The 20,000-nt window shown below is 36.1% G+C and overlaps 1 protein-coding gene across 1 annotated transcript in view; it reads right to left on the bottom strand.

Annotated features, from left to right (window-relative positions):
* Positions 1 to 5,162: 5,162 nt before the first annotated feature.
* Positions 5,163 to 20,000, bottom strand: part of egfra (epidermal growth factor receptor a (erythroblastic leukemia viral (v-erb-b) oncogene homolog, avian)) — a 119,827-nt gene continuing 104,989 nt past the window's right edge. Inside the window, exons 23-28 of the mRNA XM_022678693.2 lie at positions 19,342 to 19,488; positions 18,124 to 18,221; positions 16,858 to 17,025; positions 11,921 to 11,962; positions 10,565 to 10,655; positions 5,163 to 8,640 (exon numbers count right to left, since the gene is read on the bottom strand). Coding sequence (XP_022534414.2) covers positions 8,264 to 8,640; positions 10,565 to 10,655; positions 11,921 to 11,962; positions 16,858 to 17,025; positions 18,124 to 18,221; positions 19,342 to 19,488 — 923 coding nt within the window. The 3' untranslated portion in view covers positions 5,163 to 8,263. The remainder of the gene's footprint in view (positions 8,641 to 10,564; positions 10,656 to 11,920; positions 11,963 to 16,857; positions 17,026 to 18,123; positions 18,222 to 19,341; positions 19,489 to 20,000) is intronic.

The following is a 20,000-nucleotide window of genomic DNA, read 5'->3' as shown; positions in this document are numbered from 1 at the left end:
ATTTTATATTTGTGAATTGGAAATGACAGCATTTTATTGTATCTTGGTAATTTATATAATGAATAAATAAAAAAGAAATAAAATAAATTTAAATAACTATTCATTATTATGTGGAATATAATCATTGGGAATCTAATAAAATTGTATACGCGTGAATTAAAAGTGGACAAAATTAAAATAAAATTAAATAAAATAAAATGAAATGTAACCTAACTAAACTGAACTGAATAAATTGATATTAACTGAAACAAATAAATACATAAATCAATAACTAAATAACATACAAAAATAAATAAATAAAATAACATCAGGAAGTTTTTTCAATCTAATGAAACTTTAAACGTGTGAATTACAGGTGAAAAGATCAAATTAAATGAAATGTACTTAAATTAAAGTGAACCTAACTAAATTAAATTAAACTTAATTTAGCTAAATTTAATTGAAATAAATAAATAAATAACATCAGGACGTTTTATGTGTTATACACATAAGCTTAATGCGTGCGAAACATGGCAGCATTTTATCGTATCTTGACGATTTTTTTTTTTATCAAGCCCTATGCAAAGAAGTAAAATAAACAAAATACTATAGTCATTATTTGGAATCTAATAATAATAATAAAATATGTGGGATTTTGAGCTGAACAAAATGACTGATTAAATTAAATTAAATCAACATTGAATAACATCAAGAAGTTCACTCTCTGCAATCTAATAAAACATTTAGAGGTGCGCAAAATGACAGAATTTTACTGAATCTTATAAAAAGAAGAATTAAGAATCCTAGTTTATTTTAGAAATAAAACTATTTTACTTAATTTATGTTTCCATTTTTTTTTATTAATGAATGGACATGAAAAACAAATAGGAAAATAGAAAGTGATTAAGCTGAAAAATACGATTTCTGTGTAGTCTGAAGTCATAAATATGACATATAGTCACATAGTTAAATAATATTAAGTCATTTTAGGGCCAAAACAAACCAAATGTACTTCATTTGTAAGAGTTTAAGTGTAGTCCAGCCAGAGAGTTACTACTGGCTTTGTTTAAACCAACAGAGGGCGCACATAAATTGCTTCATATGGAGTAAATTAGCGAAATTGGAGTTTATAAATGTTTAATAATTTTTAGATTAAACATTTACTTATTTTCTCAACATGGAACCATATCTCATGTTTCAGAACCACATACAGTTTTTAAAAGCTTTGGACAGAAACTCCAGATAAAAACTTTTAAATTCCAGAGCCAATGTTCTGACTGTAACTCCAGCAGCATGAGTTTACCAACCAGCCAATCAGCTCACAGCATTAGCAATAACGCTAGCGCGTTTACTGCCTAAATCTGTGTATTTATGAAAAACTAACATATATAAATAGATTTTATTTCTTTATATCATTATTATTTCCAAAATGAACTGAATATCCTGACAAATGTATAGTTACTATTTTTAATTTGGGTTTTTAACCATTTAGCTCCATTAACCCCCATTCATTTTAGACTCGCTCGCGGGCTCCCTCTAGCGGATAACAGTCATTTTCTGATATAACAGTGGACAGTCTCGCTATAAACTCTGTGGCCCAGCTCTCTCTGGGTTTGGAGGTCAAGTTTCATAAATACAGAGATTTTATATAGATTACAAAAATAATGAGTAAAAAAACTCTGTTTTATTATTATTATTATTTATTATTATTATTATTATTATTATTATTATTATTATTATTATTATTATTATTATTATTATTATTATTATTATTATTATTATTATATAAGCCTTTAACATTTTGAAAACACCTCTTCTTTACATTCAGCATGTTTTTTTTACATGATTTGTAAGTTTAACATTAAAGACTATATTAAAGCTCTACAGGAACACATGCTGAATTATTCTCTAAAGAAAAAAAGTGTTAAACAAACCAGAATATAACCAGTGTTATACTTTAGATTCTTCTAAATAAGCAGCGCATTTATCTTTGAGGACAGATCTGCACACTCTTGGTGAAATTTTAATTTCAGTGTCTTCATGAGGGAGAGTCACCTGGAATAGTTTTCTCAGCGTCTTGAAGGAAGGAGTTCCTGGAGGTTCTGAACAATAGTTGCTGCTTTTCCTTCACACTATGAAAGAAGCTCCAGCTCATCCCAATTAAATCACCTCAAATCAACATCTCAGTTCATCAGGTTTAGATCAGGAGATTAATGTGGAGGGGAAACACTTTATTACTGTTTACTACATAATTCCATTCTACACGTGCCCCTTAATTGTTTACATGTCTTTAATAATAATCTACATTGTAGAAAATAAATTAACGAAAAGCAATCAAGAAAAACAACATTGAATTAGGTGTGTCCAAACTTTTGACTGCTACTGTACATGTATATGTATATATTATAACAGACAGAGCTTTTTTATTATTATCATGCAATTTAATACACTTAGTTTTTAGTTTTAAGCCAATATTAATATCCTCACTTTTTATATCTACCCTTTAATCAGCTTCATAAGGAAAAAATAATTAGACAGATTTTTTTAAATAAAGTGTTTCTTTGATTTTACCAAATTGAAAACCTCTGGAATATAAAAAAGAGGAAGATGGATGATCACAAGCCATCAAACCAAACTGAACTGCTTGAATTTTTGCACCAGGAGTAAAGCAGCATAAAGTTATCCAAAAGCAGTGTGTAAGACTGGTGGAGGAGAACATGATGCCAAGATGCATGGGTTATTCCACCAAATATTATGAATATGAACTTGTTTTCTTTGCATTATTTGAGGTCTGAAAGCTCTGCATGATTTTTCTTTGTTATTTCAGTCTTTTTTTTTTTTTTTTTTTACAATTTTCTGCAAATAAATGCTCTAAATACTTTTGACAATATTTTTATTTTGGGATTTGGGAGAAATGTTGTCTGTAGTTTATAGAATAAAACAATGTTCATTTTACTCAAACATAAACCTATAAATATAGGAAAATCAGAGAAACTGATTCAGAAACTGAAGTGCTCTCTTGTGTTTTTCCAGAGCTGTATATAGGCTCTGTTGTTTTTTTTGAACCGCGTGTTCTTGTTCTTGTTGTCGTCGACAAAAGGGGCGTGGTTACGTCACGGACAAGGGGCGTCATGACGCACAGCTGATCAAAACATCAGCCCTGAGAATAAAGCAAAACATGTGAAACAGCGCCACCTGCTGTACAGACCTCAACACTGAAAGTATTTAGTGTTATTTTTTTTTATTTCTTGTCTCTTAATAAAGTGTTTGAGAGCATCAGTTAAAGTAAAGTAGTGAAGAGGTAGAGTTACAGGTATACAGTTAATAGTGAATATTTGAGTAATGTTCGAATCCAGATTATGAGAAGCAACAACTACTCAACTAAATAAAGAATATTAAATATTATAAATGACTTTAACCCTTTCAGACCATGCTTTCATTATAATGGACATCATTGATCTTCTTTTTTTAAGTGTTTTGTTGCACATAACTCTATTAACACTATTTGAGAGCTGTTGTCCATCAGAATAGAGCATGAACCAGCCAATGAACGAGATTATAAACCAATGAAACTGTAATTTGGCCCCACCCACTGCAAAAACACTGAAAAAAAAAACAGTAGCAGTACAAGAACCAATGAGGCAAAGTAACAGGTAATTTTTACTTAAATACAATTAAATATTTTCTTTTTATTAAATAAAATGTTATTTTAAAATAAAAATATAATTAATTTAAGTTAATGTAATTTTGAAATCTCTTTAATTGTTTTTTTTTTTTTTTACTTTTTAGGGATGGTTTATTAAATGAAAAAAGATCAATTTGAAATATAAAATATTACACACAAGCTTCCAATGCAATGAAAACAAAACAAAAAAAAACTATTACATAGTTTAGTAAATTGAATTTATTTGGTATATAGATTTTATAGTATGATATATAAATATTCTTACATTTTTTATCTATCACTAGAGATAATTCAGGTTCTTGTTCTACAGAAAAGGGAGGTAAGAATTATCACCAGAAAACATTAGTCATCCATCAAATACATTGTTTTATCAGTTAAAATGATTTGAAATTCTATGATTTAGTTGACTATTATATTTTATTGTTTATGTATAAAGCTCATAAAAATACATACGTTCAAACATCCAATTAAATTTTGTAGAAAGAAAGAGTTAAAGTGATAGAGATGTTTGTAAAGCCTAAATGTTGAACTAGTCTGAAGGAGCGGTGTACTGTAATTCAAGGAATAAGATTATGGATAATTATGAGAGTGCTGTTAAAAATGCTAGATCGATGTGTGTGTTTAAAAAAATGATAAAAGCTCGTCTGTATAAAAAATCTGAAATAGTATAATGTGTAACTATGTAAACTGTTGTTTAAGAAGGATTTGATGTTCTTTGTTAAGATTTTTTTTTTTGGGGGAAGTTTACTATTGTTCTAAATTATTTTTGGGGATAAAAGGGGCAGATATTATTATTATTATTAGATTTTTTCTTATTTTTGCTTCCTTTCATTTTATTTGTGATTTGTGTTTTTGTTTTCTTCTGTATATAAAATGTATTTTGTTTATAATTAAGTGAATAAATCTTCTAAATAAAAATTAATAAATAAATAAATAAAGTGCAATCACTGTAAACACCATCAACATTTTTTTTTTTAAATGATGAAACTGGCACTCATCAGGACTGCCTCAGGACTTGAAGAGCAAGAGTTTTTTTTCTGTTGCGCAGGATAAGATCATCAGAGTTACCTGTTAACAGTTAACATTTTGGTTTGTTTAACACTTTTTTAAGTTACTATATGATTCCTTATGTGTTCCTTCATAGTCTGATAGATCACTTCATTATTCATTTACTATAAAGGAAAAATAAAGGAGAAAAATAAAAAAACATCCTTCCGTGTGTGATGAATCAGATGAAGCTCTTTCAGTAAATGATCCAGCTCATTGTTTTCACACCTGGATTAAACTGGAAATCCTCTTTTACACTGGAAATGAAGGATAATGGAAGATAAACCTGTTTTCCCAGCAGATCTGCAGCACTGAGATCAGATCTCAGTTCAAAGCTCTGGTGAAGAGAAGCCCCGCCCACACTGAATCACAGTGGCGGGATTAGCTGAGGTGTGATCAGACCTTCAGCAGAACACTTCAGCAAACATCTGGAATAAACACCAGCTTTCAGTCTGATTAAAAAAAGAACATTTTATTCTGTGTACTTTTTAAAAGTAATAATTACAGACTGTAGTAAAGAGGGGGGGGGGGGGGGGGTTGTGGTGGGGAGAGTTCAGGAAGGAATGTAGAACACTGAAAAGCTATACAAAGACTTTTTACAACAAACAGAAAAAGCTGAAAAGGCTGAAAAAAAAACAGAAAAAGCAGAAACGCTAGAAGAAGAAACCTAAATCTGTATAATCAGACACGTCACTCAGATTCAGAGTGGCTGAAGTGGCAGTTCTAAAGTTAGAGATCCCCTAAAAACACATCATGGCAAACTAGAATCAATATAAAATTTAGTGCAACAATGCAAAAAAAACAACAAAAAAAAAAAAACCCACGAGAACCAACTTAAGGCCTATTCACACAGAGTCCCAAACTTTTACAGGTGGAAATGAAAGAATACTATGAACGGGAGATTCGCCATCAGCTGCCGGAGCCCTGAGAGAGCACAACAGGCCTTTCTCTCTCTGGGTGGGTACAGTAAAGTAGATGGCGCTCTTTCCCCTCATCACTCCTAGGGTGATGTCGATCAGCAGAAGGCTGCGTCTGTGAGCTGATGTATCAGAACCCAGTCGCTGCTGTGATGCTACTCTGTAATGCTGCATCAGCAGAAGTTCAAAAGTTCAAAAAGAGGCGGAGTCTGACTTCACATGTATCGGAGGAGGCATGTGCTGGTCTTCACCCTCCTTGTGTTGTGGCATCACTAGTGATGGGGGATATATAGAGCTGATTAGCAGCTGAATGGGTGAGACAACTGGTCAGATAAATTGGGAAAAAATGGGGAAAAAAAATGAAAAGAAAAGATCTGATCACATGATCAGAAATCGGGGTCAGAAATTAGAAGACATTCCTTAATGGAACCACTGTGCCTTTCAACTGTAAAATGGAAAATGTACTTTATTTCACTTTCATCTGATGGTTGATTTTATACACATTTTTTAAGTTTATTTAAGATAAGCTGCATATTTAAATAAAAACCATTTATTTCTATCTATTTAATTTTCTAAATACTTGTTTTTATGTTTTTTTCATACCGACATTTCAATAATAATTAAAAATTAATTAAAAAAAAAACTTAAGGGACAACTTGCATGTGTTCTTTCTATTTTTACTGCATTTTCAAAGTATTGGATTGGTACTCGGACTCGGGGACGTTCCTATTCAACACTTTTACACAAAAAAAACATAAGCTAAGTTTTGAAAAATATATATATTTAATATATATTTAGGAGTCCAAGACATTTACATACTTGGTGCAAAGGTTCCACTACATTACAAGGCATTTTGTTTATTCTAGGCTTTCTTTTTCCAGACCTGGGTGCACTTGCTCTATAATTTTGGTAAATGTTTGGTGTGAAAAGTGTGAAAGCTGTTCTGAACCCAAAAAGCGAGTACCAATCCTGAGTACCAATCTCTGGTTCTTCTGAAATCGGTGGTCTGGGTTTTACTTTAAGGGGACTCTTGTGTGGTCAATTCCACTGCAGGTGTGGAAGCTATCCGCTCCCAGTGCTGCGTGTGGGGTCGTGTGAATGGTTCATTTTGTAACATGATGTTTCAGCTCATTGCATTACTTCACTTTCACAGTATTACATGAGTGTGGGTACTGACAGCATGGTGAAAAACGCACAATAATAAATAACAGCAAACAGCTGAAGCTTATTCCCACCATTATACCAATGTACAAGCAGAAACAAAAAAAAGAAAAAGAAAAATTAAAGAATATCGGGCACACTTTTTTTTTTTGCTGTAGTGAGCATTAAAAAAAAATTGTTCTCAGTGTGAAAAGGCCTTTAAACAGAGCGATGAGATACACGTAACCCTGTACACAGCTTGTGTGTGATAGCAAACAAGATACTGAACTATAATGGATGCAGGAACACCAGTCACTTCTGTATCTTTCTGTATTCGTACCGTTTGTGGGCCGGCCTACTTCTGTTAAGCCGACCGACACTTCCTGCATTGATATCGCAGTCAACCTTCGTCTTCGTCTTTTATTCACAGCAAAAAAAAAAAAAAAAAAATACGTGGCTCAGCCTCCCGTGATCTACTGATGAGACTTTTTTATAGTGTTTCAAAGCTGTACAATACAATATATGCTACATAGTCACTAATTTATGACACATGATTCGTGTTAGTTATCGTCAAAATGATATACTTCGTAATAATGTCGACTCCCAGATCATGCTGCTCTGCCATCAGCAGCCGGAGTCCGAGAGAGAGAGAGAGAGAGAGCACAATTGGCCATGCTGTTTTTGGGTGGGTACAGTAGGGGGCGCACTCTCTGACTCAGCCTCCCATCACTTGCATTAGATGTGATGCTGGTTGGCACAGGCATCTGCGGGCTGATGTATACGATGCTTTCTTTCAAGCATTTTTTTGGTTTGCCGCCTAGTGCCTAATGCTGCATTGGTGGCTGCTAAAAAAAAAAAAAAAAAAAGAGGCGGGGCCTGATTCACATGTATCGGAGGAGGCATGCACCTGTCTGTCCTGTCCTGACCCTGTAGACCATGTTGGGAGCATTACTAGTTAGCGTAGCTATGAGTTAACTGGCTAAGCTAATTTGGAACTGGAATTGAAAAAACCCACTTTTTTTTTTACAATAATGGATCTAAACTGGCTAATCAATCAATTAGCCAAGTAGGTTGAGCGCTACAGATCTGGCAAAGAGTCAGGGGGTGTGGTCATGATGCTGTAGTCAAGGGGGCGTGGTCTTGATTCACAAAGATTTAGATTTTTTGACAAAATCATTCACATTGTGTTTACTACTCTTAAACCAAGCGTACCAAACGTATAATGCAAACACAAAATAAAACAGTGTGTTTAAAAATAAAAGAAATCGATAATTCGAAATACGAAAAACAGCGATCCCCAGTCTAGCTCTAGCTAGCTCCGCCCACAGGTTCAAAAAGGCAGTGTAGAGGAATCTACAGCTCCTCTACTCGACAGAAAACAATGCTTTTGACATTATATCGACAAAAAATATCTGAAAAATATGTTTTTTTTTCTGCTGGATCTTTTCTGTAGTCTCTGAACAGTTCTGATCCGTGCCGGACTCTGGATGTCGTGCTAGTGCACCTCCACCCCCATGTACTCGGCGTTCTCCGCAGCCGGGAGGTGCCCGTTGGCCTTTGGCTTCACCCCCAGGGGGCAGAAGTCCTGCTGGTAGTCCGGGTTGTCTATGCTGCTCTGGGCAATGAAGCTGTGCCCGTTGGTGTGGGCGTGGCCGAACGAGGACGGGGACAGGAGGCGGGCCTGGGAGGTGTTGAGGTACTCGGGCAGAGTGGTTGGAGAAGGAGCTGCCGTGGCTTTAAAGCAGTTGAGGTACTCCTCCTCCGTCTCGTCCAGGGCGCTGGCCGGGTGGGCGATGCGTGGGGGGGCTGGGTGCTGGTAGTTGGGGTTGGACATGTCGGATGGGACGGTGCCGTTCTGCTGGTTCATGTATTCTAGGAAAAAGACAAGAAAAAAGACAGATGTTAAGGAAAAAGACGGTATACAGGACAGGCTGTGATGCTCATTGCTATCTTACACCTCGCCAACAGTCTATTTTTTCTTAATTATTCTATCAATATTTAGTGCAATGGTGTTCCTTACCTATAACAGGTAATGATTCAATTAGGATAATTCACTCGTTTTTCATAAAAAAAAATACATGTTTAAACTTTTTTTTTATTGTTTCACTACTTTATTACTTTTAAAAAGACAGACATATAAAACAACAGTTCTTTTAAAAACGTTTCAATAAGTGCTTGTCTATGGGTAAGATGCAGCGCAGAATAGGGAAAACACTCTTCTACAATTTTAATAAACATAATGATGTGCCCAGTTAGGTGTCCCTGTAATTTAAAAGTACTTTATTTTATGTATTATAAAGCACACCAGATTATTAGGGACATTTTATAAGGATGCTAAGTAAACAAAACTGTAATTCTTTTAAAAAGTAACACTTTCATTTAAAGTCAAACGAGTGCTGGATGTTAATCTACACAGATTTCGCTCCTGAAAATGTTTATTTGGGTGAGTAAAGCGCTTCCCTTTATTTACAGTAAACTCAGATTTCCAATATTCCAATATTTTAGCTTGGTTAGCAGCATTTAGCGCTAGTAAATGCTGCCCGACTGCGATACACTGAGGAACCCCGAGTGTTCCGGTAATCCAGGATGCTTTTAGCAATCAGTTCGGCACACATAGCTTGTTTTAACATGGTAAACACACCGACTACAGTCCGATATACTCGTCTTTAAATGAAAAAGCAAAAGAGCTAGCTCTGCGGTCAGCGGCTAATTCTACTGCTACTGCTGTAGCCTTAGTGGTGGAGAAACATAAATGAAAACTCATCGTTATAACACCTTATAACACTGTACTTCAGCAGAGTGACTTTACTGCTCCTCAATATCTTACCGGTAGTATTCATAAATAAGGTGCACCAGATTTGAAAGGATTTTTAGTGCACCTTATAGTGCAAAAAATAAACTTGTATCTACAGTATCCCATCACTCATGTTTTCAATTTAAGGCATGCTTTCTGTTCAGATTTGGCCGATGTTAACACATTTCATCACATGCTTTCCTTAAACTGAGCTGAGTTGTTAAGTACTTTATAATAGTCTGGCCTGTGTGGTTTCTGACACTGTATTCCCAGGAATCTGAAGGTAATTAAATGGAAAGTGGGTTAAAGCTGAAGTATGAATCCAGAGGAATTCCCAGTACAGTTCCCAGGAATTTACCAGCAGGCTTATGTGTGAAAAGAATGGAACAGTATAGAATAGAATAGAGTGAAATAGAACTGCTTTATCGTAACTTAGTGCATTTACATACAGTTCATAATGACTTTACCATTGAGGAGAAAATACGATATGTTTGTTCATAAACACTTCGCAAGTTAAAATAATAGATCCATTGCTGCTCTGTTTGTAGATGCGCATGTTTGGTTTGTAAGCACTGCATCGTTGCTAGGTTACCTGTATGTGGCAGAGTAATACTGTACATGAAGAGCTTCGGTTACAGTGCATTACCGGTTGATAATGGCACTCATGGAACGCCTCTCAGCCAAATACATTGCCGGGTTGGAACTAACTGTAGCATAATAAGAGGTTTTGAGTTTTATAATGCTCATTATATTTGATTTAATTTAACAGCTTAATATGGTTTGAAATTTAACTTGCATTAAATTGGATAAAATTCAGCAAATGTACCTTTTATGACTTAATATTCTTTTTATTTAGTATTTAGTTGCAGATTCCCATTCCTCCATCCAAGACTCATTTACTGTGGTGCCACAAATCACTGCACTGACAGCTTACACAATAGCCCTATTCAAAACGGGGCCAGGGTCAGGGCCACGCCCACACCTGCACTGAGCGACACTCACCTGGAGCTGGCTGGAAGTCTCCGTCCAGGAACCGGTCTGTCGGGTCTGGGATGTAGCGCAGCATGAGGCTCTCTCTCACTGGGAAAAGATTCTGAAACAAAACAAGTAAAAAAAAAAAAAGTAGTGCATTACTCAGCTGTACACGAGCACTACACTATACTACACTACTCACTAATGCACAATCCTGAGTTACCTGTTCTATTTCCTTTACCTGTTCTATTTCCTGGAACTATTGACTAACTGCTATTATGTAACTGCCATTACAAAAATACAAAAAAAAACACCAAGGTAATTTGTTTTAATTTCATGACTTACATCTTAAAAGATGTAGTGCACACAAAGTGGGTATTAAAAAAGCTCTCAGACACTTCTATTGGGTAGTGCACCTCCTGGTGAAAGATCGGTGACTGCTAGGCGCCATGCCTCTACAATGCACTGTAAGAAATTTTAACAAACTTTGAATCCAAGTTCTGTTTTGGGATGGAAGCAATAACGAGCACTGCAAAAAAAATAATCTTTGCAGGTGAAATTATCGAATTTCAAGGCAATAAATCTTATTTTTTCTCCGATAAGAATTCTTGTCTTACTAATCATTCACCTTATTTTAAGTTATTTGATTTATAAGCATCATAAGTCACCATCAAATTTGAATTACGCAATTACGTCTCAATTTACACACATTTTGTCAATTTTTTGCAGTGAGGCCTTGTGGGAGTGACACACCTCTCCAAAGAACTGCTGGTGCGATGATCTAGGCAGCCATAGCATACGACAGTCAGTCACCCCTAGTAGTGATAGGTGGGACACTAACAGCTCAGTGATTTTACCAAATTGAAAACCTCTGTAATATAATCAAGAGGAAGATGGATGATCACAAACCATCAAACCAAACTGAACTGCTTGAATTTTTGCACCAGGAGTAAAGCAGCATAAAGTTATCCAAAAGCAGTGTGTAAGACTGGTGGAGCAAGATGCAAGAAAATTGTGATTAAAAACAAAATACTGATTTCTGAACTCTTAAAACTTTATGAATATGAACTTGTTTTCTTTGCATTATTTGAGGTCTGAAAGCTCTGCATCTTTTTTGTTATTTCAGCCATTTCACATTTCCTGCAAATAAATGATCTAAATGACGATATTTCTATTTGGAATTTGGGAGAAATGTTGTCTGTTGTTTATAAAATAAAACAATAATGTTCATTTTTCTCAAACATAAACCATAAAATAGCAAAATAAGAGAAACTGATTCAGAAACTGAAGTGATCTTTTAATTTTTCCAGAGCTGTATATATATATATATATATATACTGAGAAACACCAGAATAGCTTCTGGGCCGTGTGCCATCAGTCACTCACCCCATTTCTGTTCTGGCATGATCCGATGCTGCTGTTGAGGCTCTGCAAAAAGACAAAAAACAAGGACACCCAGTCTTATTAAAAGTCCCAACAACCTTCCTTCCAACACATCCAATAATTTTCCTTTCTGTTATTTATAATACAAGATATGACCAAAAGATTGTGAACACCCCTTGTTTTTGGACCCTAATAAATGCAATATTCAGCTACTTGTTGTAGACATATATGTGAAAGAAATGCATACACACACAGCTTGTCTAGTCCTTGTACAGACGTCTTGCCAAAAGATTAGGAAGAAATGTGTTCTCTAGTATTTTTGGGATGAGTTGGGGAGTTGGGGATGATCCAACATCCTGGGTTTCATTTAGGGTTCTAGGTTCTTTTGTGACCTCCTGGATGAGTTGTCCATGCCCTTTTAGTATAACTTCAGTTGACCTGCCACTCCTGGGAAGGTTCACCAGTGTTTTATGTTTTCTCCATTTGTAATAATAGATATAATATCTCTCAATGTGGTTCTCCGAAGTCCCAAAGCCTTAGAAATGACTTTATAACTATACTTTTTAACTCTAACTAGCTATTGTTGCTGAATACAATCAAATCCTCACAGCAATGATCCACTAAAATCTAGTAGAAAGTCTTTCTTGGACAGTAGAGACTTTGTTACTCCAAATAAAGCAGAAAAAACTCTTTTTAAAATCCCTTATTTCAGAAGAAAAAAATCAATGAGCAAGTGTTCCAATACTTTTTACTAGAGTACTAGCCCATACCATTAGCATTGAATTAGGTTCATGCTTCTTTATCTGCTCCAGATAGTCCTAATCTTTTGGCAAAACATCAGTAATAGAGTCAATTTAGTAAAGTCTTGCTGGAGCAACCATGGAAAAGTCCAGAGCTTTAAAAAATAAAAGCATGAGAAGACTTTTATTTTTTTTTTTTAAATAAATGAAAAAGGTGTGTGGAGTTAGTGAGGATCCTGATACAGGCTCTTAAAACGGTCCTGTCCCATTTTCACTGTGACCTTTTGTCCTTGTAATATTTTAGATTAGATTCCCAGACCCAGATAAAACCCAAACCTGGACTAAAGAGAATTTCCAGCCGTGATTCATCCATTAAACTGAATCGCATTTTAATCCATTTAGACTGGGCCTAATCCTTTCTCAGGAAACCAAACCTTTATATAATTATTAAGTGAGGTGCAGGACTGTGCTAAAGTTTGACGGCACCATTCATTTAACTCATTTCCAGTCAAAACACCCATTCATATGAAACAGTTCATATTTCATAGTAAAGAAAAAAAAGTCAGGTGAGAATCTCTATTGAACAGAAAATCAAACTAAGCATAAACAAACAGTATAAATCTAATCTAATATCAGATGTTGGAGAGTTTACAGCTACACCCTTTACTACACCATTTACTACAATTTCTATTGTCTTCTCTATTGTGTAAATGGGGTTAAAAAACTCATTAGCTCTCATAAAAGGTCCATTCTTTCAGTTTCTCTGCTCTCTGTCCACATCTGCTCTAATTGTTCTCCTCGTAAAAGGCTACTTTTTGGCTAGTGTACCTCCTGGTGAGAGATCGAATCACATTTTAATCATTTTAATCAATTTAGACTGGGCCTAATCCTTTCTCAGGAAACAAAATCTTTATTTAATTATTTAGTGAGGTGCAGGATTTTGCTAAAGTGTGACGGCACCATTCATTTATTTTATTTCCTGTCAAAACACCCATTTAATTGAAACAGTTCATATTTCATAGTCAAGAAAAAAAAAAGTCAGGTGAAAACCTCTATTGAACAGAAAATCAAACAAAACTCAAACATACAGTATAAATCTAATATCACCTTCTACATTTACTACAACTTCTATTGTCTTCTCTATTGTGTAAATGGGACTAAAAACTCCATAGCTCTCATTAAAGTCCATTCTTTCACTACTCTCTTCATAAAAGGTTACTTTTGGGTAGTTGTAATATCTTCTTTAGTTCTAAATCTGCATTTCTTTGGTTTAACAATGCATCAGTAAGCTTTTCTGATACCTCCGGTATCAGCACTGTAAGCGCTGTTTGTCTGATTGGAGAAGTTTTGGTGGTCTACCAGGCCTTGCATGTTTTTTAGGAGTTCCATACTCTCACATTATTTAATAAATAATACAGCTCTGGGAAAAAATAAGAGACCACTTAAAAAGTATAAGTTTCTTTGATATTACCAAATTGAAAACCTCTGGAATATAATCAGGAGGAAGATGGATGATCACAAGCCATCAAACCAAACTGAACTGCTTGAATTTCTGCACCAGGAGTAAAGCAGCATAAAGTTATCCAAAAGCAGTGTGTAAGACTGGTGGAGGAGAACATGATGCCAAGAGGCATGAAAACTGTGATTAAGAACCAACGGATAAATACAACAATGTTCATTTTACTCAAACATAAACCTATAAATAGCAAAATCAGAGAAACGGATGATTCATGGTCTCTTAAAGGTTGGGAACTTTTTCTTAAATGTTGTTTTAAGGGGTTTTCATTCTGTAGGCTCTTCTAAGGCTCTATTTCCTTTTAAAATGATTATCAAAAAGATTTTTATTTGTAAATGGAGCCAATGGATTAAGCTAGAACCAGTCTACCTGAACAGCATGGTTTCAAAGCTGCCAGAGCAAAGATCTGTCATCATTTCCTTTCTTCTCGTCCATACAGATACAGCATGCAAGGTCTGATGAGGTCCGTTTGACAAATAGACTGAAGACAAGATAATAGCTTCAATCTTCTGTGAGCAGCATAGCTCAAACAAAGCTCCAGAACAGCTGGAGAGACCAACATCTAAACATCTAAACCAAACTAAAGCTAAATCACGGCATGTTTTGTGACGAGGGCTTACTTTATCAAAACTTTTTTTTTTTAAACTGCTTGAAAAACTTTTTTTAAAACACAGAAGAACAAAAGAATGGAACAAAGAAACACGGTAACCAGGCTACCGTCTGTGACATGAGCTCCAGCCCATACATGGCTACAGCGCGGCGGCTGCGTTATATAAGCCAGGGAGAGTTTTCTGCTCCTCGGCCAAATAGTTCTAGTCGGAGGAGAGCTCGCTGCCTGCGAAGGCAATCACACTTGAAAGGCTTGGGGGAGTTTAGTGCGCACTCAGGAGCGGGCAAGTGGCCAAGAAACGGCGAGGACACCGAGGCCTGGCATGTCGTTTAAGATGCTTTTTTCACTGCCGAGAGCTCATTAATCAACGGGCACCTGGGAGGAAGAGGATGTGGGTTCGGGGGGAAGGGGAGGGGGTGGAGAAGAGAACAGGAAATGGGCGACTGAGAGGCCGGGCCAGCTGAAAGCTGAAAGTGGGACAGGTACCAGATCCACCTCTGCAGTGGGATGTTGTGATTAGCACATACCAACACCCCATCAGCCATAGTAGCCCTTTTTTAAAATTTATTTCTAATTTTTCCCCATTTTCTCTGCAATTTTGTTCAGCCAATTACCCAACCCACTCATTAGGACTCCCCCTATCACCAGTGATGCCCCAACACACCAGGAGGGTGAAGACTAACACATGCTTCCTCCAATATCATGTGAAGCCAGCCACTGCTTTTTTTCACCAGCACGCTTGGAGGAAAAAATTAGAATATCATTGAAAGTTGAACTTTGTTTCAGTAATACATTATATAGATGTATTAAACACAGAGTGAACTATTTTAAGTGTTTATTTCTTTTATGGTTGATGATTACTGCTCACAGCCAAAATCAGTATGTAAGACTAGTGGAGGAGAACATGCCAAGATGCATAAAAACTGTGGGTTATTCCACCAAATATTGATTTCTGAACTCTTAAAACTTTATAAATATTGTCGCTGGCCTATGAAAAACACTTATCTCCATTTTTGTAGATTTTTAGTTTACTAAATAATTTGAACAGACAAACTGTCCCTTACACTAGAAACTCTTCAAAATGACCTGAAATAAACTCTTTTTACATTGACTTCCATTGAAAGTTTACAAGGTTTTTTCTCTCTCCTGTAAAGTTGCTGTTTTGGAGATAAGTGTTTTTCATTGGACAGCGACGATATGAACTTGTTTTCTTTGCATTATTTGAGGTCTGAAAGCTCTGCATCTTTTGTGTCATTTCAGCCATTTCTCATTTTCTGCAAATAAATGCTCTAAAATAAGTTTAGAGTTTAAATTAGTGCATTTTAATAAAATGGAATATCATTGAAAGTTTAACTTTATTTCAGTAATTCAAAATGTTCAAAACGTAAAACTCATATATTATATAGATGTATTAAACACAGAGTGATCTATTTTAAGCATTTATTTATTTTATTGTTGATGATTATAGATTACAGCCAATGACAACCAAGTAAAAGTCAGTGTCTCAGAAAATTTGAATATTATATATTAAAGACCAATTGGTACTTTTGGCAGTGTGGGCAGTGTGCCAAGTCCTGCAGGAAAATAAAATCAACATCTTTATATAAAAGTTGTCAGTAGTAGAGGGAAGCATGAAGTGCTGTAAGATTTTGTGGGAAAACAAAACTGCACTGACTTTAGACTTGATAATAAAACACAGTGGATCAACACCAGCAGATGACAGACATGTCTCTCCAAACCATCACTGATTGGTGGAAACCTCATACTAGACCTCAAGCAGTTTGAACTGTGTGTCTTTCCACTCTTCCTTCAGACTCTGCTCCCTTGATTTACTTTAAATGAAATGTAAAATTTACTGATGATCAGTGATGGTTTGGAGAGACATGTCATCTGCTGGTGTTGATCCACTGTGTTTTATCAAGTACAAAGTCAGTGCAGCACTTCATGCTTCCCTCTGCTAATGACAACTTTTATGGAGATGTGGATTTCATTTTCCAGCAGGATTTGGTGGAATGAGCATGGCTACACATGGTTTTAATGTTATGGCTGATCAGTGTTTACTGCATGTTCTTACCACAGAGTGCAGCAGCTGAGTGCGGGAGGTGCTGGGGCTGCTGAAGAAGCCGTGGTTGGGCATTAAATACTCATCAGCATCCATAGACTCGTCCAGATCCACTCCGCTCATCAGGCTGCGGTAGAACTTAGAGTCAGTAGGGCTGGGCAGGTGCATCCTCTCATCACCCTGCAGAACAGAGAAGCACAAACTTCAGTACGGACAATTCTTCATCATTTACAGGATTTATATTTTTATTTTCATACAGTACCAGTCAACAGTTTAATACTAAAGTCATCATGTAGTAACTTAAAAGTGTTAAACCAATCAAAATACTCTGTGAAGAAGCTTTTAGGTGGTTCTTATCTGGGGAAGCTGTTAACTTGCGGTTTCTTCTGAGGCAGGCAACTCTAATAAACTTATCCTGTGCAACTGATGAGTGCCAGTTCCATCATTATAATGTTTTGATAGTCTTTAACCCTTTCAGACCCTGCATCCATTATGGACAATGGACATCATGTTTTTCCTTTATTTTTAAATGTTTTTCATCAGAATAGACAATGAACCAGCCAATGAACAAGTTAATAAACCAATGAAACAGTAGCTTGGCTCCGCCCACTGCACTGTAAAAGACAGTAGTACTATTAGAGCCATTGAGGCAAAGTAACAGCAAATATTGACTAATTTACTGTGATTTAGAACAGTTTAACACTTTTTAATCATGTTTTTTTAATGTTTAGGGATGGTTTATGAAATCCATATGAATCAATGCAAACAAAACAATATATATTAAATATTTTAGTTAGTATTTTATAGTAGAATATTAGAGTCTACTTTTCTGTGCATTACAGACAGAAAACCACATTCTTACATTTTATTTGGAGATAAACTGGAGATAATTCAGGTCTGAAAGGGTTAAAGTAGTCTTTTTTTTCTTTACTTAGTTGAGTAGTTCTTACTTCACATAATCTGGATTAGAACATTACTCAAATATTCACTATTCACTGTATACCTGTAACGCTACCTCTTCACTACTTCACAAACACTTTATTAAGAGACAAGAAATTCAAGTAATTAACTCTTGATGAGTTCAGCACAGCTGTTAACTGAAAGCCTGAAATTCCAGGTGACTCTACCTTATAAAACTGACTAAGAAAATTAAAGCCAAGATGTGCAAAACTGTTATGTAAGCACAATAATCTAACATATAAAACATATCCTGGTTTGTTTAAAACTTTTTCTATGTTTTTTTTGCACAGTTTAAAATAATAGTAATAGTTCTCTCACCTGAATGACTAGATAGCGAGTTGGATCTCGTGCCATCTTGGAGAACTCGGCGATGAGCTCTCTGAATCTTGGCCTGCTTTCTGCATCGATCATCCAGCCTGCAGTAAAGCATGAGGACAGTAATGAGAGCGGGGTAATAACAGTAGTGTCTGGTTTATAAGAGCTGAGTGATTCATACAAATATCACTCTTCTGTTTTATAAGCACTCTACTGTTCTAACAATAGCTCTACATTTATTCTTTTAGACCTTTAGAGCAGATGTAGCAGATATGGAGAGTTTTCCAGAATTTAACCAGCTTAAATTACACTAACTGTCAAAATAATGGTTGCAGAAATAGTCGCACCCAGAAGGACATACAGAAGTAGTGTGTAACACATGTGTAACTCAACATGCCAGACTCTCAGCATGAAGAGTTGTAGAGGTTCGTAATGGGAATCCAGTGATAACCCAACCCATGCAGCTTCATAATTCTCACACAGGTCCTGCTGATTTCGCAGTAGGGGTGGAGTGTTGATAGCACATCTTATAGCATGGACTATGCTGATCATGCTGCTGCCCATGGTATAGTATCTGTCGTATTTTCAAGTCAAGCTCTTTTGATGGCAGCAGCATGTGGATGAGCATTGTCCTGCTGATATAGTGTACCGTAGAGCACTTTAACAAAAGGTAGGACCTCATTAATGTAACATTGAGATGTCATTTCGTCTGTAGATTCTAGGGGTAAATTCTAACAATATAGCTAGGCCAATTGCCCCCCACATTTAGCCGTATAGCCCCATCACAGGTGATCCAATAACACAGGGAGGGTAAAGACTAGCACATGCCTCCTCCAAAACATGTGAAGTGAGACTCCGCCTCTTTTCCAGCTGCTACTGCTGGAGCATTACCAAGTAACATTACAGCACACTTGTAGGTTCTGATACATCAGCTCACAGACGCAGCCTTGTGCTGATAAACATCACCCTAAGAGGAGTGATGAGTGGAAAAAGTGCCATCTACTGTACCCACCCAGAGAGACAGCAAGGCCTATTGTGCTCTCTTGGGGTTCCGGCAGCTGATGGCAAGCTGCATGACTGGGATTCAAACCAGAGATCTCACGTTCATAGTGGCCACTTGGGTTCTGTAACTAAGCTTTTAATGAAGAGTTAACAGTATTTCTGGACCGAATAGCACCAAAATTTAAGTGTAAACTAGTGTAGTAGTGTTTTCACACTTACATTTGACCATGATCATGTAGACGTCTATGGTGCAGATGGGTGGCTGTGGAAGCCTCTCTCCCTTTTCCAAAACTCCAGCGATCTCACTGGCAGGAATTCCGTCGTAAGGCTTCGTCCCAAACGTCATCAGCTCCCAGACGGTCACACCTACAGAGTCAACAGAGTCAACCAGACAGTAGCTCAGTTATTAGTCGAATTACCATATTTTTGGCACTATAATGTGCTTTGGATTTTAAACTGCACTAGCAATAAACGTCTGTTTTCTGGTCCATTTTCATACATAAGACACATTATGTGATATTAGTAAGGAACAGGGGTGTCTAATTTAGAAGTTTTGCCACTTGGGGGGGGGGGGGGGGGGGGTTGTTACTAAGTTAAGCAAACAATATTATTTTTAATTCTTGAAAAGCGCTTCCATTTATTTACAGTAAGCTTAGATTTCCAGATTTCCAATAAGGCTGGGTGCAGCAGCATTAGCATTAGTGGCTAACTGCCCGACAGCGCTACACTGAGGAACCCTAAGTGTTCTGGTTTCTTTTACTGCTTACTACGTAATTCCATATGTGTCTCTTAATTGTTTTCATGCCTTTAATATTCATCTTAATCTAAATTATACAAAGAAATAAAAAAAAAACACTGATTGAGAAGGTGTGTCCAAA

Source organism: Astyanax mexicanus, chromosome 4 (genome assembly GCF_023375975.1).
Source record: "Astyanax mexicanus isolate ESR-SI-001 chromosome 4, AstMex3_surface, whole genome shotgun sequence".
NCBI classification, from domain to species: domain Eukaryota; kingdom Metazoa; phylum Chordata; class Actinopteri; order Characiformes; family Acestrorhamphidae; genus Astyanax; species Astyanax mexicanus.
Note: the sequence above shows the minus strand (reverse complement) of the source record. Positions and strands in the feature narration are given on the sequence as shown.